Genomic DNA, 26,917 nt, shown 5'->3' on the forward strand with positions numbered 1-26,917 from the left:
GCCTAGAACGTGAGATACGATGTGCAGATTGTCTCACTCAGCTTGTCTCCAAAAGTCCTTTACAAGTGCTTCATAAATTGGACCGTACATTCTTTCAAAATAGCTTTTCCACCCTTGTGCGTTCAGTTCTTGACTTAAATCAACATTGTTTGCAGCCATGTTCTCAAAATCAACCAGATGTTCACGAAGTACTCTTAGATCTTGGGCAAGAGTGATGCAGTGAACTTGAAGATTTCTCCTTGTAATATGATTTTCATCAACACTTAAAGCAGTTGAAGAACTAGGATGAACGATTGACGAGGAAGCATGAGTAGTTGAGGATGACGGAAAAATGGTTGATGTTGAAGGAGCAACTGTAGATGATGACCCATAACGATTTAAGCTTTGTTCATACTCTTGTGAGAACTTAACAGCTTCTTGTTGTGGGTGATTCATGACGATGTTGTTGAGAAGATGTTGAAATTGTTGACGTTGTGAGGAGAATGACGAACTCAGACGAACAATTGAGAGAACTGGGGTTTAGGGTTTTAGGATTTCTAACAAAAGATGTATGGAAGTGAAAAGTGTAGTTGTGTGTAAATGTGCATATAGTAGTAAATGAGTTTAGAGGTATTTTCAGAGATGCATCTCCGAAAATAATAATAAATAATAAGAAGAAGAAATTGGATAGAACTTAAATAATATTAATAATGAATATAATTATGAAAAAATATTATTGAATCAAATATCAATTACAATAAAATTAATTATCTCATATCAACAACATAAGTAAAGAAAAAAAAATTAAAAATGTGAAAAAAATATTTAATCGAGTTCATAAGTGAAAAAAAATGAAATGAACACATAGGTAGGAACTAAAAAAACAAAGAATGTAATTGCAAATTTTCTTCATATGCGCATGGTGGCACCTGCAAAGATAAAGGCAAAGAATTAAGAAAAAAAATAACAGAGACAAAATATACGAAATTAATTGAAACATGTCTAACCATTGTTTCAATATGTGAAGAAGAAATAGAGAAATGTAATTGAGAAATATTTTCTTATGCAATCCTCTAACCCATGGCATGGTGGCATGCAAAGGCAAAGACAACAAATTCAGAAAAAATATTAATATAAAGGCCGACAAAGGCAAATAATTAAGAAAAAAATATAATACAAAAGCAAAGTATAAGAAATTAATTGACACATGTCTAATCATTGTTTTAATATGTGAAGAAGAAATAAAGACTAACGATGAAAATCAAGAAGGTGAAGAAGCTTAACCGTTTTGATATTAAAAAACAAATGAAATGTCATAAGCATATTGAATGAGTTAGTGGTAGTGGTGGAGTAGTTATAATAGAATAAGTAACTGTATTTTCAATGTACTATATTTTATATACGGGTAAATTTTTTGTATGAATAATTGAAAATAAGTAGAATCTGCGCGATATTTAATGGGTTAGTGAGTGTACATGTTGTTTCTATAATATAATCTGCATTAACAATGCCTGTGGGATCAAAAGTCTCCCTTGATGTACAAAAGCTTACCACATTAGAGGACATCAACACAAATCTTCAGCAAATATTGTATCCATTAAAAATTGAACTGCAGCCAAAATTCACAACCAAAAAGAGTTTAGTACAACAGTTCCAATACTATCTCGAAAGTTATCTTATTGCTCATAATCAAGACGACATCATGTCTTTCTCTACCATACCAGAATTACTGCATACCTTCCTCAATAACGATATTGGGTTGATCAACCAAGAGTTGCTGTAGGGCACCAAGATCACTAGCACTGCTGTAGTTCATGCAAAGCGAAGAGAGTCAACGCCCATAATATAGCATAGAATAATATCAATAAGAACTTGAATATTATTGACAATACACAAAAGCTTAACTATTGCACAATAGCAACTACTCAAATCTTAACCACTTAACATAAGAAATTATGCTTAACCACCAGATAAGGCAGAAGCTCCCAAAAATTAACCATCAAAAGCAGAAACTAAACACACGAGGCTTAACCACTCAAGAGACCAGAAGCTAAACACAACATGAGGCTTAACCACTCAAAGTGGGATGAAATACACCCTCTCATGCGAAAAACTGGACATAAAGAGGAGTACAAAGTTCAGAAGACTAAACATTTGAAGGTTGATCAACCACAAGGCACATCCGAACTAGAATAAAGAACAAATATGACCTACCTCAACACAAGAAGTTAGCTCATAGATATGAAGACTGTCAACGAAATTATGAGTATTTTGTGCATAAATCTAAGCAGTATGGGGATACTTGCAATTTGACATAGTTACAATTTACTGATTTAGCCATACTTATAATTTGGCATCTGAAGTGTGAAGCGTGCAATATAAGACATCTATGGGTAGCCCGACATCAAATATATTACAGGATGTAATACAATATTAGAATTAAGAGCAGACTATATAGAACTGAGAACAACTTGTGCCTAAATCAACCCCAAACACACCCCTCCTTGCCTGGGACTGGATTCTTACAGCATTAACTTTATAGAAAGAGGACATTTGAGGATGGCCTAACATCAAGACTAAATAGATCCCGGCACCATAAAACAATTGAGAACAAAATACCCAAGCCCAAAAGCTAGCCAGGACAGTGAAGATTTTCCAAATTAATATAAGGTGTACACCTCAAATTTAGTTTTGGAATTTGGTCATATTGTTTGAGGGTTTTAGTCCCTGCATTTTCTTTAATCTGGTTTTAGGTCCTTGCTATTGAGTATCATCTCTGTATTTTCCCTTATTTGGGTTTTAGACCATACATTGTCTATCCATCAAATGCAAATAGTCCACATTTTTCATGAACGTCTATATAGTTAACTATTTAAGGTATTGGTTCCTAAAGGATAAATACGGAAATAATATGAAGCTATAGAAATCTATACCCAAGAAAAATATTATACGGACCAAAACCCAAAGTATAAAAGAATTCTAAGAAAATAGTCATATAAAAAGGAAGTATCCATAAATACAATTATGAATTTTGAATGGTTGGACCATATTATACTACATTGGCATTTTCTTACCTGGGCATTAAGGCTATGGATGATATTGCTGATACAACTGATGTTTTTAATAAATACCTGTTTCAAAAAGAGCATTAACTGTTCAAAAAAAGAAGAGTCAACTAATACTTCAATTAGAATGGCTTTATTTGAAGAAAAGTCATTTAAAACTATATAGACATTTATGTTAAAAGCTATTAAAGCAGAAAGTTACAAATATATTACAAAATGAAGCAAAGCCTAAAGGCGCTTTAAGCATATCACAAAGCTATATATTGATTAGTTCTTTAAAAATACCACCTAAGAACCATAGGAGAAAATGTGATTAGTGAAAATGTGATTCATGTACAAAAGTTCAGGCACTAATGCATTTCTGGATAATCTAATAGCAAAAATTAGTAGGCATAAGAATGTTGTTTCTTACTCTGAGTAGTATATTTCATGTAGAAACAAAAGGCCGTCCAAGCAATCAATAAGTCTAGGTTTGACACCAACACGCTGCTGCAGTTGTTTCATGGTCGGACGAGAAGAACCACCTTTAACTAGTTGTTTACCGTCACGACTAGTCTTCTCAAGAGATAAGACAATACGATGGAACTCTTCCCTGAATGTTTAAATTAAAATTTACACAAATAAGTCAATAAAACTAACACATACTAATCATCTCCACTGAATATCATCAAGGTGGAAGGCCCTATGAAACATTATTGTGATAAAAAGTTAGCTATTAATATAGCTGACAATCCCGTACAACACGATAGAACAAATGAGGAAACATAACTTTTAGAACACTAAGTAAAGGATGATCCAAGCACAAGTGGTGCAACCAAATTGCTTGATTATTTGAAGTGCTGAGAAAGGATAGGGATGGGTTTTTCTCAGATTCTTAGGGAAAATTAAGGTAGTAGAGATCACTTCTTGATAAATCCATTTCAATATCTGCTAGTAAAGGTCACTAAAGAAGATAACTCTAATTGCTATTCTGAAAGTAATGTTTGATAAAAGGTAAAGACAATATAAAGCTATTCTGCATGTTGTTGTACATTTGCTGAATATCACGGGTACTTCCAATTTTCTTACAAATAATTGTGACAATATTTTGGGCAGTTTACACGGGTTACAATCTTTTCCATTACTATAGTTTTGTGTGTAAATAACACACATTTATAAAACATGCGATATATATTCAGTATTTATGTGCCCTTTACACACACAAAACTATAATAGTGGAACTTCCCTTTTTTTAAGCAAATGGAGAGGATCACTACTCAGTTTACACAATGCATAAGAGACAAGTAGTTTCTAAAAGAAATACTTAGTGAGAAGAGTAATTTCTAAAAAGTAGCTTCAAGAATTGACCCATAAATTGGTAATTATTTAAAGTAGATTACGATCAGTTTGCTAGATAGTAGTGACTTAGCTGGAAACATAAATATCTATCAATTATGAATATAATTTTAGTTCGTCAACCATTCCAAAGTTGAAAAGATTGGAGATCAAAGTAGAAACTTACAAAGTCCTTTTCATGGAAACCAAAATGCTATTCAAAGAACCAATCTGCTTTTCCAAAAGAGCATCTTTAACACCAGCAACACAATTCAGAATACCATAATTGCTAGATTTTTGAAGCACCTGCTAGCAACCAGATCAGTTACTTTAAGATCCCAACTCCAAGTAATTTAATAACAATACCACGGTCCATATCAAGGTCAAAGAAGCAAAAGGGATTGAAAAAGTTATATACATGAAAAAGTCATATTACCTGCAACCTATTCAAAATATGGGAAGCATTCGTAAACTGTGAAATTAAGCGAGATTGAAGATCATTCCACAGATTCATTTCTTCCCTAACTTTTTGGAATCTTGACTGAAACTTTTTCACCATCACTTCCATTTTTAAGGACTTAAACAACCAGTCAGATGCCAGGAACAAGCCTCAGATCTTATATAAAGGAAAAAGTCATTATTAGTTATGGCTACCGACATGGTTTTATCACCATTCCTAAAAACGACCCGTCAAACTGATCACTAGTTCAAATCAGTGTTCTCAAAATATCGGCCATGGCAGCACCATGGTGAATATTTTGACAACAGCCATAGCCAATTTGTGAAGGATGGTGGTGCCACAGCGGCTTAAAATGGTAGAATTTTGACTTTCCGCCATGGTCCACCCCAAACATAATACTCGACAGACACAGACACTGCGACATCAGTAATAATTTAGACACAACAAAGAAATTAAACGTAATCACAAATGTCAGGTCAGAGGTGTCGTGTTACAGAATGCAAAATTGGAAAAAGTGATAATCAGTATCTTGTTTACCAATCGTTAGTTAGTCCAGTGGTGATTGACGCTGGATTTGGTAGAATCGAACCACGGTTCGATCCCCCGCAACTGCGATCGGGAGGGGATGGAACCACTTGATGCCAGAACTCGCCCCTGAACCGGACTAAACCGGTGGTATAAAGAAAAAAAAAAAAGTGTTTGTGTGAGTTGAAAGTGAGACAACTCATAATCAAGTGGAATTTTACAAAACCTAACAAAACGGTTTAACTTGAATCAGAATGAATGAACTCAATGAAGAGGCAAAATAGAACCCAAAAAATCATGTTTCAATTCAAACTAAGTGTTACAGCTTTACATGGTGAGCAGTTAGAGACAAAGAATGCGCGAGCGTGAAGAGTAAGCAAATACCAGAGAGAAATGAGTACGGTGGTCGGAGTCACCGTCGTATCACGGCGGCGGCGTGGCTGAATTTGATGAATTGGGTTGCAGCAGTTCGGGCATGCAGAGATTAGGTCACAGGTGGAATAAACCGAAATCTGTTGGACCAGAACCGGGTCCGGTTTCTAGTTGAACCTACTCGGCCGGTTCCCATCTGAACCGGTTTCGAATTGAACCAGGTCCGGTTTACGAATTTCAAAGAAAATTTTACAGAAACTGCACTGACATTGTTTGGTTCTGTAAAATCCATCCTCCAAGAAAACAACCTACCATGGCATCCTCCACCAAACTCAACGAAGATCAGGTTTTCTCTATTCTCAATTTCGAGTTCTTATACTTCGATTCTCTTTTTCCTTTTTCTTCTTAAAATCTCAATCAATACTCACCGATGTAGACACCTCGGAAAAAAAATGCTTATCAGTATCGAGTCCATGTGGGACACGTGATTACTTTTAATTTTTTTTTTTCCAAATTATTACTGGTGTCGCCGTGCTGGGTCAATGTTTAGGGTGTCCGTGCTTCATAGAATTATTCACTCATTCAAGTATTTTTCAATGGGAATCGTTTTCTGTTTCAGGTTCTGGTGGAACTTAAATCATCTGCGAGAGTTTTGACATTGAACAGACCAAAGCAGTTGAATGCTCTCTCTTATTATATGGTACTATTTCAAAATTCTTATTCTTTATCATTCATTTCAAAGCAATTGGAATTGATTTTGACATGTTTGGATGCTTTCTAATTGAATTGATTCTAATTTAAAGCTAAAATTTTAAACTTTTTATTCAAGAATTTATTTCAATTCTCTTTACATGAATGCATTCAAACTTAAATTACTTAACTTTCTACTCATTCTTAGTCAGAACCAATTCATTCAAAATTAATTTTGTCTCCGCAGAACTAAACACATATTTTAACATTTTGCTTCCGTGTTTGGTTCCACGGTTGGAGGGCTCAAACTTGAGTTCTCCATCATCAATCCTAGTTTGACGGCATGTGAAGATGTTTGGCTTTCTAAGAAATTGATTCTGGCATCAAAATCATGCTAAGTTGAAGCTCCCGAGTGTAGCTTCCAAGGTGGTTTGGAAGTTGGAATTGATCCTGAATTTCATTGTAATGTGATGGATATCCTCTCTCTGCTTTTATGGTAAATGCTTACTCAAAATCACCTGAAGATAATGTCGGGGCTTCTTTTTGGAATTGTCTTTCTTGTTAGCCTTTAGTTATTGTTCTCTAATATGTGTTGTCTAGCCATCAGAAACAAATAATTTTTTTGATCTCAAATGTATACAACAAAACAACTGAGTCTTATCCCACTAAGTGAAGTTGATTACATGGATCAAATCCCGCCATAATGTTCTAAGACCATGTTTATGTCCAATTTGTTAATCCCGAGATCTTTCTTAATAGTTTCTTTTATAGTTTTTCTAGGTTTTCATCTACCTCTAATTGTTTGAGCGGTACAACAACGCAGGTCTTACCGCTTTCTGATAAAATTTTCCCTCTAAGCTTGAGCGGTACTTTTGTGTCACTTAAAACCCCTGACGCCCTACTCTATTTCAGCCATCCATCTTGAATTCAATGACATCCCTTTCTACTTCTCCATTATTTGTATTACGGACTCAAGATATTTAAACTGCGTGACTTACGGGATGATATGGTCTCCAACTTTCACCTCTAGGTTAGAAATACTTATTCTTTTATTGAACTTACATACCATATACTCCGTTTTACTTTTGCTTAGGCGAAAGTCATGCGTTTCTAAGTCTCATCTCCAAGTGTCGAACCTCTCCTTTAAATTCTCCTCTGACTCTCTAAGTAGGACTATATCATCTATATGTCTCATATTTTATGGTAGTTTTGTTTGACAGAATGCAAGAGAACGACCTCTTCTTCTTTGTTTTCTTTGGTTCAATTCAAAAGGATGAAAGTAAAATTTATCATTTTTCATATCTTGGTTTCGTTTTGTTTCAATTTCTCCATCAAATGCTACCCATAGAGTACATTTCTTTCGTTTACATCATTTGGTTTGTTTTAGTGTTTTTTTTTTCCATTAATTGTTTCAGTAATATTTACAAAAATGTCATTTTGTTTTCTGATTTTCAAATATTTGTACTGGAAATGACAGACAATTTTTCAGACCAAAATGACCCTAACTTCTTCCACATACCTGTCTGAACTCTTTAAATTTTTTTATTTTACCATATGTGAAGTTCCAATTCCATTTCCCATTCTCTTACTTCTCTTGATATTCTTCTGTTTTCCTGTTATAGGTATCTAAGCTACTGGAAATATTTCACGACGACGAGGAAAATTCTGATGTTAAATTGGTTATCGTCAAGGTCATTTTCATATACTGACCACTTTTTTGCATTTTGTTATTGCCTACACGTTAGAGAAAAAAGTGCCATCAATTGGAATAAGAGTGAATAAGCTGCTAAATTAGTTCTTGACGTTTTCTTGCAAGAGCAAATTAGTGCCTGAAGGCTGAAAGTAATCAACATGTCTGAAAGGAAATATGATTAAATTAAAGACTCAAACCAAAGAGAACCTCAATTTTCTAACTTTTGGCTACCTATATCAGGGAAATGGCAGGGCATTTTGTGCTGGTGGTGATGTTGCAGCCGTTGTTCATGAGGCAAGAGGAGGTATGTTCTGTTTCTATTACAGTATTACTTGATTTATCAGATAATATAGCTACAATGTTCATTGCATTTTTGTGAGCGTTGTATTTCATACTAGACTTAAATATCATTTCATATTATATTATATTATTGATTTTAATTTTTCACTTATGAGCTATTGTAAATTTGTAACCATCTCTCATTGTAATTTTATTAAATTATTCGCTTATCAGGATGATTAGTAACCATGCATAGGAGATTATGTTTTAGGCAGGGTAGAAGTAGTTAGGTCTATAATGAAAGGGGCCATGTTTGAAACTAGTATAGTTAATTTTCAGTTTTTTGCTCTAAGTCTTTTTATTTCAAGTTGGTATTTGAGATCTTGATATGGAAGGCCATGCTTTTACAAAATCCTTAGGCTTAGGCAACCTTCATTGCAGCTGTGACTCAACTACCTTTATTGTGGCTGACCTCGACACTCTGTTGATAGCTTGATGCCATCATTGCATTCATATTAGTAATAGTATCTGGAATCCAACTCATTTATCACCCTATACTGCCAGCAAAACTTCATCCGATAACCTAACTAAACGAACTGTCAGCCTTCATCCAACCAACAGATCCATCTCGAGTTGCTGCCACACACACTCGAATTTTGCTTGCATATCAGAGTCATGTGCCTTGTGGTAGCATGTGAAGGCACTCCTTGTCTCTATTCATCTGGCTGGTAATCACATATCTCTTGGTGACCTTTACTTCTGTTTTGGTGGTCAGTTTCCGTAGCCTCCACCTTGAGGTTGACTCCCCTTACAATTTATTTTGGGATAAATTTAATTCTCTCTCCTTGTAGTACCCTCCAATTGGGGAAATTGTCACGCTGTTTCTAAATTCCGTATGGGAGGAGAGAATATAAATTTGAATGCATGAGTTTTCAAATGTAGTATTTAACTCAAATGAAAAACTAATTATTTCTTTCCGTGTGGAATAGGTGATTGGAGGTTTGGTGCAAAGTTTTTTAATACTGAATATAAATTGAATTATTTGATGGCAACATATAGTAAGCCTCAGGTAACTCCATAATTATACAAACACTTATTCTGTTTTGTGTTTGTGCTCATGGCTCTAACACTTAAAAATTTCCTCACATCTGCAGGTTTCAATTCTTAATGGAATTGTCATGGGAGGTGGCGCTGGTGCTTCTATGCATGGAAGATTTCGCGTCGTTACAGAGAATACCGTACGTTTTGTTGAGACCATTATCGCGTAATTGCTTCAATGTCTAGATACATTGGATAGTCTAACCAAATCAAAGAATTATTTCATAGATTCAAGTTCTAACAATATTATTTCTTTGGATTTTTCTTGTTCACTGTTGGAAATTTGTTTTCTATTCGAAAAAGAAAACAGTGATACGAAGAGAGGTTGGTTTGAAATGGCTTATAAAGATAGGCATGTCCCTATCTATTTAGCACCCAGATATTTGTTGACATAATTTTTATGTTTGTACCTCATCACCTACATGTACTAGCGGATCATTTGCAGGTCTTTGCAATGCCAGAAACAGCTTTGGGATTATTTCCTGACGTAGGCGCCGCATATTTCTTGTCTAGATTAGATGGATTTTTTGGTATGAAAGTTGTATCTTAGATCTCTATGAATTTAATTTTTCATAAATGGTTTAGTTGATATCAAAATTACCTAAATTTTCAATCTTTTCATTGTTTTTGTCACTAATATTTTTATAATGGTTCTAACATCTTTTCAGCATTTGCAAAGGTCCTATAAAAAAGTACAATAACATTCTCGTCTCCTTTCTTTTGGATACAAATTGCAGGTGAATATGTTGGTCTTACAGGTGCTAGGTTGGACGGTGCAGAAATGCTTGCTTGTGGTCTTGCAACACATTTTGTCCCTTCATCGGTATGCTACCTACTAGTACTACAACAGTTTTGGGCTCTTTCTGCCTATTTGCCTTTTGGTAAATAAACACTTAAACTCCATTCAACTAAAAAGATGTACAGGCACCCACCATTGGAAAATTATTGCAATTTTGAAAGATAATGGTTTTCAGGTCTGGGGTTTAAAAAATCATCATGAATATCGATGGATAACTATTCAGAAGTTAGAGGTGTCTTTGTTTAATTAGTTCCTAGCAGTAATTGTTAGCAATAAAAAAGAGATGAGTGGCTTGAGAAACTTGTTTCTTGCAATTGGGCTGTTTTGAATGCTTAAGAGGTGTAACCGAATGCATTTTTAAACCATGACCTTACCCCCCTTACTCTTTAAAATAGAAACAAGCTCTATCCTATCTGAAACCTTATCCAAGCTAGGTACATGATTTAAACAACGATGGCCTAGTGGATATTCCTGTGGAACTTTATTATGTCACGACTTTAGGATGCATAAACATTCTTTTTTAAGAACTAAGATATTTATATGATGTTTAAACTCCTTGATTTGGGGTTTCTAATCTGTGTCTGTTTGGTTGTCTTTTGCAATGAATGCACAGAAACTATCGTTATTGGAAGAGTCATTATGCAAGGTCGAAACTAGTGATCCAGCTGTAGTATCTGCAATTATTGATAAGTACTCAGAGCAGGTTTTCCTAAAAGAGGCTAGTGTTTATCACAGGTTGGTGTGTATGTGTTGTCTATTGTTCTTAAATAATTGAAACATATCACTCTAGTCTTAGTCAGTTATCTTTTTCCTGGCCATTCATTGCAGGATGGATCTAATCAATAAATGTTTCTCTAGGAAAACAATGGAAGAGATTTTATTTTCTCTTGTAAGTTATGTTTTGAGTCATTACACTATTAAAAAATCTTTTATTGAATATATTCTTTAGCATTATCGGGTATGTATTTTTGACATTTAGCAACCATAACTTTCTCATGCCGATTTAGGAAATCGAAGCTACGAGAAAGGCAGACAGCTGGATTTCTACAACTCTTGAAACCTTGAAGAAATCATCTCCAACTAGCCTTAAAGTCTTTCTTAGATTGGTATGTGGCCAGAAAGTATTAAATGCTATGTTTTATGGAAGCATAATATAGTTGGCTACAAGAGTCGATTATTATAATGTCTGGTTCATAGATTTTTATTGACTTTTGTTCAGATTAGAGAAGTGAGGCTTGTAGGTGTTGGTGAATGCCTTGTTCGAGAGTATAGAATTGTTTGTCATATCCTACAAGGACACCACAGCAAAGATTTCTTCGAGGTTTTTCGATGGTTCATAAATATGTGTTTGTTGATTTCATGCCATAATACTGAATGATTATTTATGGTCAACTGCAGGGTTGTAGAGCTATACTGATAGACAAAGATAGGAAGCCAAAGGTGGGAAGCCATAACTATAGACATAAAGTAGTTAGTTAGTATTATTGAAATTGTATTTCTTTGGTTCTCAAGTTGATTGATTATGTCTTTATCAGTGGGAACCTTCCAAATTGGAGCTTGTGAGCGACAGCGATGTCGACAGTTACTTCTCTAAGCTTGATGCTGAAGGGTGGAAAGATTTGGAGCTTCCCAAAAGGTTCAAAAATTTGCCTGCACATGCTATTTCAAAGCTTTAAAAGTGTAGACGCCAAGGAATCACATCATTAAATGGATTCTTTAAGGTTGAGTATAGCTTTGTGAATTGCCACAGTGCAAGTTGATTATATATTTATTTAGAAGATGTTCGATCAACAAAACAAAAGATAATAAGTTTAAAATTGAACACTAGAAAAGAGATTTTCAAAAAGAAAAGTCATATAATTTAAAGAAAATAGTAAATATAGGATAATAATGTATGTAAATATTATTGTTGCAGTAAAAACTTTTTTTCCGCTTTATCTTATACTCAAGATTCATTTTGGTCCCTTAACTTTAAAAATGACCATTTGAATCCTTTAACTAATCAAACAGAATCAAATTAGTCCTTTCCATTCAAATGGTAATAACGACTCAATTTTTGTTCATGTGGCAAGTGATGTTTAACATTAAATTTTTGTGACCGATATAGCGACCAAAAATTGGTCATTAATTTTTTTTTTCTTTTCTAAATTGAACTTTTTTTCATTACTAGATTAAAAGCAAATCCAAATTCTGGGTTCGTAAATCATCATACAACAAAACCATAATAATCTTTTTGACCCGATTCATTCTCTTCATTTTAATCTTGTAAGTGAAGCAATACTCAGTGTGCAAAACTAAAGAAAATATAAAAGAAATTCTTATATCAATTTCAAGATCTTGGAGCAATCATCATACAACAAAATTCATTTTTAAAAAATAAAATTTGTAAAACAAAATCCATTTTACTGTCAAACGGTTTAAGATTTCTGAATCTAATATCCTAGTTAAGATGAAATACTCATGAATCTAATATCCTAGTTAAAACAGTCTTTAATTCCTACCCAATGCAAACATCGTGGTTTTCTTGTCGAGGACATGAAAGTTTTTGTGAATAACAATGGAGGATTTGAGTTTTCAAATTTTTTACTCATTAGATCTACAATTTGTTGAGTCATTTCGTCGAACACATCATTGGCATGGAAGTGTGCAAAAAAAAAAGTGGTTTGATGGCAGTAGCGGAGCTAGCTCCCGGCCAAGTAGAGCAGCTGCCCAAGCTCCGCCCGACCATGCTTCGCCATCCCGCGCCAGAGATTTGCCATGGCTATCCTCCGCCACATCGTAGTTGCGTTCGAGCAATGCCATTATCTGTTTCAGACTTATGCAATAGATTACAGAATCGTCTTGGATTTTCTAATTGATACAAGTCAGGATGTTGATAAACTTGTTGATTAGAGAATAATAATTAACACATTGGGTGATAGCAATGCAGTTGCTAAAATGATTAACAATCTTTGTCTTAATGTTGTTCAGGAAAATATCAACGGCGGTTATGTTTCGTTATGCAGAAGAATGATTTGCTTGTTTTATGTTTAATTCGTGTACTCTTCTTTCTTCAATAATATAGGTAAAGTGATTGATGATATTGAGATTGTTGACAAATGACTCTGAGACAATTCAAACTAGTGTAGATGCAAGATGTATTGGGGATAGGGGATTGGTTTCTAAATGCCAATACAATGAAATTTTGCTTTCTACTTGCAGGTCGGAAGATATGGTTATGAAACCTGCCTTAACCAAGGCCTTGGAAGTGAAATATGGACTCCAACCTGCACTAGTCCAGAACATAGTTGACTTATTGAATCTAATGCATATGGACTCCATCGTGAAATTTGTGTTTGGATTGATACCGCTTCAGGAGTATGGAAGAATCTACGGATTAGGTTTTCATAGAGTGACGTCTTTCACATATCAGATATCAAAGAAGAACTCTATCGCTTCCGCCAAGGTACACTCGATGTTTCTGAATACTTTACTCAGTTAAAGATGCTTTGGGATGAACTTGAAAACTATCGTCCCCTTCCTGGTTGTACTTATTCCTTTGCTTGTTCATGTGGTGTTGTTGATTCTGCTAAGGCATATCGAGAGCAAGATTATCATGACACCATTGCCTCAAATTGACAAGGCTTTCTCCCTTGTCATACAGCAAGAACGGGAATTGAACCATGCATCACCAGTTGATTATGTGAACTCTGAAGTTACATCTCTTCATATTAAAGCTCAATAGGGAATACAACCACAATTTTCAAAGGGTAAAGGCAATTTCTCACCAAAAGGAACACATAGGGTTTTCACACACTGTGGGAGAAAGAATCATACCGTGGATACATGCTTTCAAAAGCATAGATATCCCCCTGGTTACTGGCAGAAGAGTAAAGTCCATAATACTAATAATGCTTCTCCACTGTCTCAAGCCATCAATGCTTCCAATGGTTCAGTATCTGCAGAAGTTTCTTCAGGCTCTTCTTTTGGTTTTACTCAAGAGGAATTTCAAAGCATCGGGGCCTTGCTCCAACAATCAAAAACCACAACTGCTGCCAATTCCATCACCACCTCACCCCTATCCATGAACTCTCACACTTCTACGGGAATTGGTAAGAACTCTACCCTCTGGATCTTAGACACAGGAGCCACGAATCACATCACTTTTGACCTTTCTAATTTTTCATCCTATCATACTATTATACCTATATTTGTGTCCCTACCCAATGGAAAATGTCATTTTTAATCCTAACCTTACCCTTTATAATGTTCTTTTCATTCCTTCTTTCCATGTCAATTTGATATTTGTCACTAAACTCACTGATAATATGGACTGTCATCTAAATTTCTCTTCCAATGCCTGTCATATTTTGCAGAGCCTTTCGAGGCAAACGATTGGTACAGCTAAGCTGCAAACAGGCCTTTACATCATAGATACTAATACTCATTTTTCTCATTGTAATGCTCTTATTTCAGATTCTTTTGAAACCTGGCATTTTAAGCTAGGACATGCTTCAGATTCATGTATGCATACTTTAGCTAAAAGTTTTCCTCTTATTCCTTATAATAAAAATAATATGACACCTTGTGATTCTTGCCATTTAGCAAAACAGAAAAAGCTTCCCTTTCCTACTAGTGTTACTCTTACGCATGCTCCTTTTGATATTGTTCATGCTGATCTATGGGGCCTTTTTGCCACTAAATCTATCCATGGTCATAAATACTTTCTTACACTAGTAGATGATTTTTCTATATTTACATGGATTATTTTTCTCAAAGCTAAAACTGAAGTAACACAGAGTATTGTTCTTTTCATTGTCTCTTTAGAAAACCAATTCAATACCACCTTAAAATGCTTTAGATAAGATAATGGTTCTGAATTTCTTACCCTAAGCCAATTTTTTCTTTCCAAGGGCATCTCTCATAAAAATTCTTGTTTAGAGACACCACAACAAAATGGGGTGGTTGAGAGAAAACATCAACACATCCTTAATGTTGTTAGGGCTCTCACTTTCCATTCTAATGTACCTACAACCTTATGGAATTACAGCATCAAACCTGTTGTGCACTTGATAAATAGGATACCTATCCCTCTCCTTCAAAATAAATGCCCTTATGAAATTCTCTTTAATTCCTTTCTTGTCTTAATACATTTGAAATTCTTTGGTTGCCTCTGTTTTGCAACCACTCATAGAACAAAAATTCCAACCTAGGGCTAGGAAAGCTATTTTTCTTGGATTTAAAGATCGTATAAAAGGTTACTTGCTTTATGACATGTTATCCCATGAAATGTTTGTTTCTAGAAATGTTGTTTTTTATGAGAATTTATTTCCTTTTAAACCTGCCAATACTCTTGTGAAAAATACAGTGCCTAGATTGTTGGATAATAGCTCTAATCTTGAGACAGATTTCACATCTTCTCCTCTTCCTAGCTCTACTCCTCCTACTGCCATACCTTTATCTCCTGCATCTAGTCCTTATCCTAGCCATGACAGTCCAACACCTACTTCTCCCAACTCCAGCCCTAATGTCACAGACTTTGACCCTAATTCGCCCAATGAAACAACCTTACATGACACATCCTCTCCTGACTCAACTAGTCCTCAGTCTGCCGTACCTTATGTACCAGTCACAGCTCACCCTACAAGAAAGTCCACCAGGATCAAACATCCTCCCTCCCATCTATAGGAATTTCATTGCAATATTTTATCCACATTCCAAACCTTCTCCAACTGTTCCGTATCCTATATGTCATTCACTATCCTACCAAAATCGCTCTCCCACCTATAGACATTTCAGTTGCACTACATCTTCCATTTCTAAACCAAAAACCTACCTTCAAGCTTCAAAGCTTGATTGTTGGAGAAAGGCTATGAATGCTGAGATATCTGCTCTTGAGGATAATCATACTTGGATTCTTGTTGATCTTCCTGCAGGTAAAGTTCCAGTTAGATGTAAATGGGTGTACAAAGTCAAGTATCATGCTGATAACACTATAGAGAGATACAAAGCTACGCTGGTATCTAAAGGTTATACTCAACTTGAAGGTGTGGATTATTTTGATACATTTTCACCTGTTGCAAAGATTACCATAGTCAGGGTTCTTTTTTAGCCATTGCTGCTATCAAACATTGGCATTTGGAACAGCTTGATGTCAATAATGCTTTTCTTCATGTAGATCTAAATGAAGAAGTCTATATGCATCCTCCTCCTGGTTATGGCAGTTATGGTTCTTCCAAGGTATGCAAACTAACAAAATCTCTTTATGGCTTGAAGCAAGCCAGTAGACAATGGCAAGCCAAACTATCTTCTGCACTAATTGATTTGGGATACAAGTAATCTGAAGCTGACCATTCCCTTTCCACAAAATGCATTGCACCCCACTTTACTGTTCTCCTTGTCTATGTTGATGACATAGTTCTCATAGGAAACTCCCTCGCAGAGATTACACAAGTCAATACATTCTTAGATCAAAAGTTTCGAATCAAAGATCTTGGCCAACTCAAATATTTCCTTGGTTTAGAAATTGCTAGATCCACTTCAGGGATTTTTCTCAATCAAAGGAAATATGTTTTAGAGTTTCTTGAAGACACAGGTTTTCTCGGAGCTAAACTTGTTTCAACTCCCATTGATCCCAACACCAAACTTTCCTCTACTAATGGCATTCCTTTAGATGATCCTTCATCCTACATGAAGTTGATTGGCAGACTTTTATATCTCACTAATACTCGCCCTGGAATTTCTTATTCTGTACAACACCTTAGCCAATTTGTTTCAAACCCCTTTATCCCTCATTACCAAGTTGCAACTAGAGTTCTAAGATATCTAAAAGCTTTTCCTGCACAAGGTGTGCTCTTTTCCAGCTCTAGTGCCTTAAAACTTCATGGGTTTGCAGACTCCGATGGGGCTCGTTGCCCAGATTCCAGGAGATCAGTAACTGGTTTTTGTGTGCTCTTGGGTGATTATCTCCTTTCATGGCGGTCTAAGAAACAAAATACCGTGTCTCGATCGTCCACTGAGGCAGAATACAAGGCTCTGACTTCTCTTACGTGCGAGATATAGTGGTTACGTTACCTTTTTGATGATTTTCGCATCACATTTTCTGAGCCTTCCTCTCTATACTATGATAGCAAGTCTGCTATCTATCTGGCTCACAACCCAACTTTTCATAAACACAACAAACACATTGACTTAGATTGCCACGTTATTCAGGAGAAATTGCAGTCCAAATTCATCCACCTTCTGCCTGTTCCTTCAAGCTCACATCTAGAAAATGTTTTGACTAAACCTTTACACTCACCCTTATTCTCTTCCCTTTTGTCCAAGTTAGGATTGTGTAATATCCACATTCCAACTTGTGGGGAGGTAACAACTTAATATACAATTAGCTTGATAGATATACCTTTAGTGTATATTATTATTATAGAGTGTATATAGAATGTTAGGTTTAGTCTTTACTATATATATCAGTTACCAATGTAACAGTAAAATTAATTGCAAAAATGAGAAGTTTTCACATTACTCTTATCTCTTCTTGTGATACCAACACGTGCTTCTGCTGTTGCTGCTACTGTCGCAGGGAATCCAAGTATAAAATTGGGCTTGTGTGTGTATTTATATCTACCATATGGAATTTCTGTTGATCAATTAACTATTATGGCATGAACCAAGTAAAATTTTCCTATATTTCAAATGTATTTTCTTGAGCATTGTTGATTTTATAATATGTATTTGATATGAGCTGAGAAACTAAGTGGAACTTCCCTAATCATAACTTGTGAATTTGCGGTCTTTAAATTTTTTCTCAGGCTTCATAATTTTTCAAGCTCCTCCACTGTTTGATGGTAAGGAGACCATTTTCATTAGAAGAAGAAAAGAGCATTTTTCCACCACCGTTTTTCTTTGATCTCTGATTGTGAATCGTTGATGGTTGAGTTGGAAAAAATGAGTTTGCTGAAGGTGGAAAATGCTCGGTTAAGAATGATCTAGATTTATTGATGTTGACGGTTGTGTTGAAAAAAAAGGTTTTATAAATGGGATGATTTTTTGGAAAATGGTATGAATGTTGCAAGAATGGGATGAATTTATGGAAAATAATATGAATGTTGCAAGAATGGGACGAGTTTCTAGGTAATGGTATGAGTGTTGCAAGAAACCTGAGTTTTGGAAGAATACGTCGCCATATTAACGCTAGGTGTATGCCAAGTGGCCTTTTAGTTTGACTTTGACTAACAAACCTAACGAAAATGACTAATATACCGATGTTTGAAGACATAAGAGATTATTAGGTCTTTTCAAAATTTAACGGATCATAATGGACTCCGAGATAAAGATAAGGAAAAAAAATTTATCAGAGTAACAAAGAATAGTAAATTCTTTTGATTATTAATATTATGTTATATTTTTAAAATTTTCAACTTTTTCTTTTTCATTTTGGTTTTACTATATATTTGAATCACTTTTAATATCTTCCTTTTTTTCTTGACAAGAGTGAAAAGTTATAAAGAAAGAGAATGAGATAATATTGTTATGTCGAGGGTAATTAATTTATAGGTTTATTGTATCTTTTGAAGTTTTAACATAATTTAAGATTCTATTTTGATATATTTAATAAATGTTATATTTTAGTCTATGAAAAACTATTTTGTCAGTCAATTTAGTTCATTCCGTTAACTTTTAATTTTAAATGTATTTGGTGAAACAAAATTGTTGAATGCCCACCATAGACTTTATTATTATTTTTTTAAATTTAACCATTTAATTTTTTTAAAACGGTTTATTGAATATTTTGATCCTTTAACTTAATTTAAGGTTTCACTTTGGTCCGACATTTAACAAATGTTATATTTTACACCCTTATAAACTATTGTGTTAGCCAACTTGTATCATTCCGTAACTTTTAACTTTAAATATCTTAGGTGAGACAATATTGCCGCAGTGCAAGTTGATTATATATTTATGGGTTAATACCTTTTTTAGCCCCTGTCATTTAAGGTGAATCTGAAAAACAACCTGTAGTAAAAAGACCCAGATTCTGTCTCTGCCTTTTGAAGATCCCCCTTTTTTAGCCCTTTAGTAGATTTGGTCAAATAAATAGGTGATATGGCATTGACAACGTGGCATTTTTTAACTATTCATTCAATTTTAAGCCATGTTTCATTTAAATATTTAATAAAATAAAATTAAAATCATCAAAAAAAATTTATTTACCAAAACAAAACAAAATTATAAAATATAGTGTAAATATATGAAACTAGGTCATATTCTTCGCGTCGCAGCAAAGGTTCCTAATCTTCTTCGTTTCGTGTTCGAAAATGGTTGGAAGCTCAAGTAACGTGCCCAGTGGGAGAAAAGCTCTTGTCTTTGGGCACGAGCTTCCAATGAGAATCCACGTTTCCAAATCAAGCGCAAACCCAAGAAGAAGATATTGGAAGTGCAAATTTTGGGGGATTTGTTCAAATTTCTTCATATATTTTGTTCTGTTGTGTTTTCAATTTTGTTATTTAATGATTTGTTAATTATTCATCTGTTACCTAGATTTGTTCATAATGATGATGCTTGTCATATATTTCATTGGGATGATGAGTTGTTTCAAGGAAAAAAAGTTGAACCAATATCCAATGGAGGCTGCTATGAATGTGAAAACATGAAAGTGAATATGAGGAAATATGGAGGTGAGTTTGGGAAGGAGTTTGGTCATGAGTTTGGGAAGGCTGTAAATAACAAGCAGATCAAGAAACTAAAGAAGAAGGCTGCTGTAACAGCCCGGGCCCCACGCAAGGCAATCCCAACACTACCACCTCACGATCTTTTTACTCTCCTCTCTAGTAAAGTTCTTGCCTTTAGTGGGAATCGAACCCTGTACCCTGGGGTTCAAGTACTTGTTCATTCCATTCCTACTACCAATCCCGACACTGCCACCTTTTTTTGTAACAGCCCGGGCCCCTCGCAAGGCAATCCCGGAACTACCACCTCACGATCTTCTTTACTCCCTCCTCTAGTAAAGTTTTTGCCTTTAGTGGGAATCGAACCCTGTACCCTGGGGTTCAAGTACATGTTCATTCCATTCCCACTACTCATTTATCTAATAGCTCAATTGGTAGTGGGAATGGAATGAACATGTACTTGAACCCCATGGTACAGGGTTCGATTCCCACGAAAGGCAAAAACTTTACTAGAGAAGGGAGTAAAGAAGATCGTGAGGTGGCAGTGCCAGGATTGCCTTGCGAGGGGACCGAGTTGTTACATCTGCAAAAGATCAGAAGACCATTAATGCACTCACTTACATTCTAGTGGCATCTTGGATACTTTTTGATATAATATTATGTGTTAGGGGCCAATCATTGTAATGTTCTAAATTAGTTTGTAATTCCAACAATAAAATAAAATAACAGTTTTTAATTCCAACAATGAAATGAAATATTAGTTTGTAATTCCATGTTTTGTTATATATTACTTTGATGAAAACATGTTTGATTAAAATGCTATAATGTTATGTTCCTAAATGCAATACCTGTTCTGTTTGATTGTTGGTCAAAATACCATAATGCAATACCTATTTTGATCAAAATACCAGTTCCTAAATGCTATAATATTTTGGTCAAAATACCTGTTTATATCTGCTACACGAGTTCAAAAAATGAGTACAAATTAATATAATGAGTACCTGTTTGGCTATTTCAAGTTGCTATACCAATTAATATAATGAGTACCAATTTGCTACCAGTTAAATTATAGGAGTTATAATCAAAGCATAAAAATAGCATACCAGCTTGGTTATATGAGTAACAATTTCACAGCAATACTAAGTGCATTATTAAGTGCATTATACATGTAACAATGTCAAAGCAATATTCCAATAACTTCATATAATGAGTACCAATATTACAAAACAAAGCACAATAAGTGAATTCTAGTCAAAGAAACAAAATAAGCATAGTGAGTGCATTCTAGTCAAAGCAACAAAATAAGCACATTGAATGCATTCTAGTCAATGGATCAAAATAAGCACATTATGCGCAATTTGTTCAAAAGCATAAACTAAGCACATTATGTTCATTACAAACATCAGATTAAAACTAAATGAAGGTGGAGAATTACATAAGAAAGGAGGGTTTGAATTGGGTTTTTAATAATTTTTCCTTTCTTAGTAGTGGTTATGTAAAACTTGAGAAGCTTCTGATGTTTGAAAACCTTATGTTATTGTTAACAGAAGCTTAACGTTTCTTAGAAGCATTCAGCCTTCATAGAGCTTCTCCTTGAATGATGATCAGAATGTAATAGATAGAAGCAAAGAACACACGATATATTCTGGTTCACTTGATAAATTCTCAAGCTAGTCCAGTCCACCCTACCAAGGTGATTTCGCCTTATCCAAAGTCTTAATCCACTATAGCCAAACTGATTACAATTGCATGGGCAACTGCTGATGACTAACACTACACAATCTTCCAACAAGTGACTAACTACAACGCACAAGCTACCTGTCGCGGGCGAAAAATCGTTTTGTTCCTCTTTTTTGTGGATGAGACACCTGATGCCTTCTTTGGGCTCGAGTGCTCAAAAAAAAAATGATTTTTCTTTTGTATCGACCAAACTTTTTATTATTTCCAAAGGAGGAAAAGGAAAAAAGTTGCAATAACCTAAAAGTGGGGGGAGAGATCTTGGGTAAGAGGGTTGGTTATACGAAGGGAAGGTATTAGCACCCAACGTATCTATAGTACTCTATAGGTTTCTTTACTTTGTTTATTCCATTCTTGTTGTGGTGGAGGTTCTTGCGAGAAAGAGGTGGGACCTAAGGTGTTTGTTTGATTATGCTCGCAAAGATCATCGCGATCCTCTGCATACATATCCCTTAGAGGGAATCAGAGCATCTGTAGCTCGGGGTCTACGGGTGCTAAGGTTTGAATGTTTTTTTTTGTTTTGTTTTGCTCGCCAAGGATCGACCTTGTGCCGACGTATTCTCAAAGGGATGTTGAGAAAGTCAGAGCAATCGTAGTTCCCACTTATGCTAGTGGAAGCAAAGGAAAATAGACAAATGTCGTCTAAATGCTAGATGTATCTAATCTATATCATCACATACATCTGTTTGATTTTGTTTGAAAATCTTTTCATTATAAGCCCGGGGCCATGCCACTTAGGGTGCTTAGAATGATAAAGATGTATTTGTTGTTTAACCAGCCTTGTGGCAAAAGTTTCAATGAAGTCAGCCTTGTGACAAAAACTTTGATTAATCAGCCAGCTTTGTGGCAAAAGTTTCAATGAAGTCAGCCTTGTGACAAAAACTTTGATTAATCATCCAGTACGGTGGTAAAACAGTTTGATTGATTAGCCAGCCTTGTGGCAAGAAAAAGTTTGATTGATTGATTGTTTGTGATGATATATAAGAGATACTCCTAGCATAGAGATGAAAAATGTCTAATCTCCTAGGGTATTTGTTTTGGATATTGGGGATGCTTATAAGAAGCCCGTGGGTCCTTGTACGAAGCCCAAGAGGAGGCTATCCGAGGGTCCTTGCATTGTAAGCCCAAGAGGAGGCTATGGGAGGGACAATCCAGGGTCCTTGCATTGTAAGCCCAAGAGGAGGCTATGGGAGGGACACTCGTTTGTACAAAGCCCAAGGGGAGGCATGGTATAGTTGGTTTGAGCTCTTAGAGCGATTTCACCGGGAAACCATACTCTATGTCCTAACCTAAACTAGGGAGATTCTTTGCACGAAGCCCAATAGGAGGCTATGGGGAACCTAGTGTTGTACTAAGTTGAACAAGCATATATAACACAATCACAAGTATGAACAAGTACGAACAAATATGCACAAGTACATGAACAAATATGAACAGTTATATGAACAGATATGAACAAGTATGAACAAGCACATATATATGACAAAGTGTGTGCATATAATGGAGTTTATGAAGGAAATATACCTGTAAGCATGCTCCATTTGTATACATAGGGGCTCGGGACTCATACTCGGGGAGAGGCCCTTTTGAGTTTATTCAAAGCTATGTAAACAGGTATTCACAAAGGGCTTGGGACTTATACCTACATGGAGGCCCGTGGTATATTTTTGGGAAGATTTAAAGAAACCTTCATTTTTGGTTTGTTATTCAAAGTTTAAAAACAGACTGATCGAGGTATGTACAAAAGGCGTACAATGAAATACCTAATTTCATGTACTGGAGTGGGTATGTACAAAAGGGCTTTGGGACTTATACCTACGTGGAGGCCCGTGTTATATTTACAAAAAAAACATGGTTGATTGTTTATTTACAGACGCGTTGTTTGTTGTTTTGAAAACAGTTTGAAAAGTATTGTTTTGAAAGAGTTTTCTGTACAAAGAAAAACTGTAGAAAAAAGGAATGGGTCTTATACTCTCTAATATTCGAGAGGCCCCTGTTTTATTTTCATAAAACAGGGTGGATGGTTTTGAAAAAGAGTTGAAAGATTTGGCGTTAAAAACTGTGAAGGTTTTGGTTTGAAAAAGTTTTCTGTTAAAAAAAAATGTACAAAGAAAAAGAAAAGGGACTTATACTCTCTAATATTCGAGAGGCCCCACATCGTTTTGAAAATCAATTGATCAATTAAAAAGATTTAATCAATAGTTTCAAAAAGAAATGGTTCATTGTTTTTAAAAAGAACCGCGATCGCTCGTTTTTAAAACGATTTGAATTTTGAAAGAAGTCAAATTAATCAAGATAAACAAAAAGATTGTCTTCAATTAACATTTAGATGATTAGGGTTTGCTTCAAAAAGTATTTACAAATGATTAACTTTGAAAATCAAATGAAAAATAATATTTAAAAGTATTAAAATTACTTAAAAACAAGTCATTTTAAAACTATTAAAAAATGTATCAAATAAATATTTTTTGATGATTTTTTTTGATATTCTTAAAATATATATATTAAGTGAGAGGTATGCAAAAAATGAATAAAAAATGAGTTAATTTGGTTAGTTAAATAATTAATTGAAGTTGTGAAGAAAATCAAAGAAAATAGGGACTAAAAAAATTGGTTTTGTCTCCACAAGGGTTTGAACCCACAACCTCACGCTCACCACTCAAAAACATGACCAACTGGACCACGCGCGTGGTCTGTTTAGTATTTGCAACGAATCAATTATATTTTTGAATCAATTTCTAATTTCAGTTTCAAAATCTGGCGCCAAGAACACAAACCCAATTCAAATTTGAAAATTCTGAAAACTGAATTGTTTGGATCGAGTGAATAGCCTATCTTGCTCGATTTTTCACCAGGAACATGATGGTATCATTTAATTGCATTTATTTTATCTCTAAGGCTATCAATTTTCTGATGAACACGAAGAACCCTAATTTTGAGTTTCAATCTGAAATCGTGTGTGTGCATGATAAGTTGCAATTGATTGAGGGTTAATGATCCATACATATGCAGAAACAAGATGGCATGGCAGTTTTCCATTTATGATGCATGTATGATAGAGTTTGAAGTTCAAGTGACTTACCTTCAAAAACGGCCAAACTGGAGATTTGATTCTTCAATATAAGTGTTACAGATGCTTTGTATCAATCTGGATAGCTTCAATGATGATTATGGAAGGTGTCTGGATGCTTGGAACCATATGAATTCATCTGTGCTAAGCTGTGGTACCCGAACTGCAGTTGCTTCAAGTATGAATCGAATTTGAAGATGGAGGTGTTTCAGATTGCTGGTGAGTGTTTGGATCATTCATATGAAGTATATGGATGGTGTTAGGAGTGTTAGTTTGGACAGATATGGCTTGGTATGGATTTTGGCATGATAAGGTTCAATATATGCAATTATAGAAGTGAGGTAGTGATTCTGAGATTTGAGGTGTTTTTGGGTGTATGAGTGATTCAAACACATCACATTTGACATTTAGAAGTTGTGGGAAGCATCACTTTGTTCAGAACTTGCAAGGTTTGGAGGTTGAGTTTTCTACCTCACTTTGAAACACATGACTTGTAATTCAAGAAAGAAGAAAGAAAACCTATAATTGTGAGGTTTTGGTGTGATTTGAAGAGTGATTTGAACCTCTATTTATAGGCCAAGGATTCTGAATGAAGAGCTTTGCAAGTTGATCAAAGAAATGATGATTTGGCTTAAGAGATAAAATGGAATCTTTCACATTAAATGCAAATGGTTAAAAGTGACCAAACCATGGTTAAAACTCAAGCTTCTTATCCTCTTCCATTCTGATCTCAAATCAGAGAAAATATCTTCAATTATTGCCTCTTTGCATCATTGCTTGGATTATAGGTCATGTAGTCTTGAAACTTAGTGAAAAATGGTGAAAATTCAAGTGAAAATGATCACTAAATGCATAATTCAAAACCATAGCTACACTCCATATTTTTTCATGCTCTTGGACATTTTGGAAAGCTCATGTTACACACTTCAAAACCCTAGTTGAAAGTTTCTTCAAGACCTTTAAGGAAATGGGTGAAAAAGATCCATGAACTTTGAAGAAAATGAAGTTTTAAGTGAAATTTTCATAAGATGCCAACTTTGAAGCTCCATATCTCTTAAATGGTTGATCTTATGGAAAAAATTTATATGTGTCAAAGTTGTTTATTGGATCAAAATCTACAACTTTCATGTTGGAAGTTTTTTTCAGTTTGTAGGTGAAATTTTGAGTTATTCCCCTCCAAAGTTTGGAAAAAACCATGAAAAACACTTAGAAAAATTTTCTAAGTATGAAAGTCAAACTTTTGACTTTTTGATTCTTGATTGATTTTCTTGATTTTTCTTGATCAAATGACTTCTCATATCATATATTGATGATTTAAAACTTCAAAAGTCATGGTTGACCAAAATTCCCAAAAGTCAAAGGTGTTCTTGTACAGTTGACTTTTTCAGACGAATCGCGTTTCTGGAGATTTCAAATGAAACAGGTTATCCTCACCATATGAATGGTATGAATGGATCTCATTGAAGCATTAGAGGTTATTGAGCCATGGTTTGAGTTGTGACACCATGTCCTGGTTAAAAAGTCAGTTGTTCAGTGAATTAGGTCAAAAAACCCTAATTGTCGACCTGATGAAATTGATGACTGTGGACCTTGAATTGAGATGCAATTTCCATTGGATATTGTCATAGGGATTATTTGAGGATGATTGAAACCTTTGATTGACTTCCTGGGGGTTTTTAGGGTTTCCCAAATGTGATCCCTGATTTCAGTCCCTAATAGTTCAAAACTCTGATCTGAGGATTTGTCTGATCAATCTTTGTGTAGGAGATGTTATGAGCCAATGGATTAGGTCAAAATGATGTACTTGGGGTCTTGAGGTCATGTCCCAAGTCATTATGTCAAATTCTGAGTAAAAGTCAGGAGTGTGCTGTCTTCAGTCAAAACCCTAATTCAGTCGACTCAAAGTTGTTGAGCTTGTTGAAATGAATCTCTGAGGACCAAATGTTGATTATTGATGAAGATGATTCATTTGAGATGAAGGGAGAACAAAACCCTAATTGATTGGTATTTGTACTGATGAGTGATTTCCAGATTAAATCCTGCTGAGTCACAAGTAGCAAACACAAGCTATGCAATTTGTTAGAGATGCAAATGATGCATATGCAATGATATGAGGTGGTATCTTAGGTCAAAAATTGGGGTATGACACTACCCACAAGTGACTAATTACAATGCACAAGCAACCTCAAGTG

At 35.0% G+C, this 26,917-nt stretch overlaps 3 protein-coding genes across 5 annotated transcripts; 2 read left to right on the plus strand and 1 right to left on the minus strand.

Moving 5' to 3' along the window:
- Positions 1 to 394: 394 nt before the first annotated feature.
- On the minus strand, positions 395 to 5,868 carry LOC131616848 (uncharacterized protein At5g43822-like). Of its 2 annotated transcripts, XM_058888305.1 has the most exons (9): positions 5,728 to 5,868; positions 5,356 to 5,482; positions 4,795 to 4,974; positions 4,546 to 4,664; positions 3,457 to 3,636; positions 3,054 to 3,110; positions 1,717 to 1,784; positions 1,531 to 1,588; positions 395 to 908 (listed from the first exon to the last, which is right to left on the minus strand). In XM_058888305.1, exons 3-8 carry the CDS (start codon positions 4,924 to 4,926, stop codon positions 1,545 to 1,547), a joined length of 600 nt encoding a protein of 199 aa, XP_058744288.1. In that variant the 5' UTR covers positions 4,927 to 4,974; positions 5,356 to 5,482; positions 5,728 to 5,868; the 3' UTR covers positions 395 to 908; positions 1,531 to 1,544. The 2 variants fall into 2 exon arrangements, with proteins under 2 accessions (XP_058744288.1, XP_058744289.1); XM_058888306.1 differs by lacking the exon at positions 5,356 to 5,482 and having other exon boundaries at positions 5,728 to 5,859.
- A 131-nt stretch (positions 5,869 to 5,999) lies between these two features.
- Positions 6,000 to 12,211, plus strand: LOC131616847 (3-hydroxyisobutyryl-CoA hydrolase 1-like). 2 transcript variants are annotated; one of them, XM_058888303.1, is made up of 14 exons: positions 6,000 to 6,061; positions 6,335 to 6,415; positions 8,028 to 8,096; positions 8,339 to 8,402; positions 9,367 to 9,446; positions 9,532 to 9,615; positions 9,921 to 10,005; positions 10,213 to 10,298; positions 10,888 to 11,009; positions 11,103 to 11,163; positions 11,282 to 11,380; positions 11,494 to 11,595; positions 11,673 to 11,714; positions 11,810 to 12,211. In XM_058888303.1, the coding sequence occupies exons 1-14, from the start codon at positions 6,029 to 6,031 to the stop codon at positions 11,948 to 11,950; spliced, it is 1,149 nt and encodes a 382-aa protein (XP_058744286.1). In that variant the 5' UTR covers positions 6,000 to 6,028; the 3' UTR covers positions 11,951 to 12,211. The 2 variants fall into 2 exon arrangements, with proteins under 2 accessions (XP_058744286.1, XP_058744287.1); XM_058888304.1 differs by lacking the exons at positions 6,000 to 6,061; positions 6,335 to 6,415 and adding an exon at positions 6,536 to 6,901.
- Positions 12,212 to 16,125: 3,914 nt separating this feature from the next.
- On the plus strand, positions 16,126 to 17,315 carry LOC131620257 (uncharacterized mitochondrial protein AtMg00810-like). Its single transcript, XM_058891255.1, has 3 exons — positions 16,126 to 16,353; positions 16,401 to 16,482; positions 16,681 to 17,315. Exons 1-3 carry the CDS (start codon positions 16,126 to 16,128, stop codon positions 17,313 to 17,315), a joined length of 945 nt encoding a protein of 314 aa, XP_058747238.1.
- Positions 17,316 to 26,917: the final 9,602 nt, after the last annotated feature.

This window comes from Vicia villosa, linkage group LG7 (assembly GCF_029867415.1).
Source record: "Vicia villosa cultivar HV-30 ecotype Madison, WI linkage group LG7, Vvil1.0, whole genome shotgun sequence".
NCBI classification, from domain to species: Eukaryota; Viridiplantae; Streptophyta; class Magnoliopsida; order Fabales; family Fabaceae; genus Vicia; species Vicia villosa.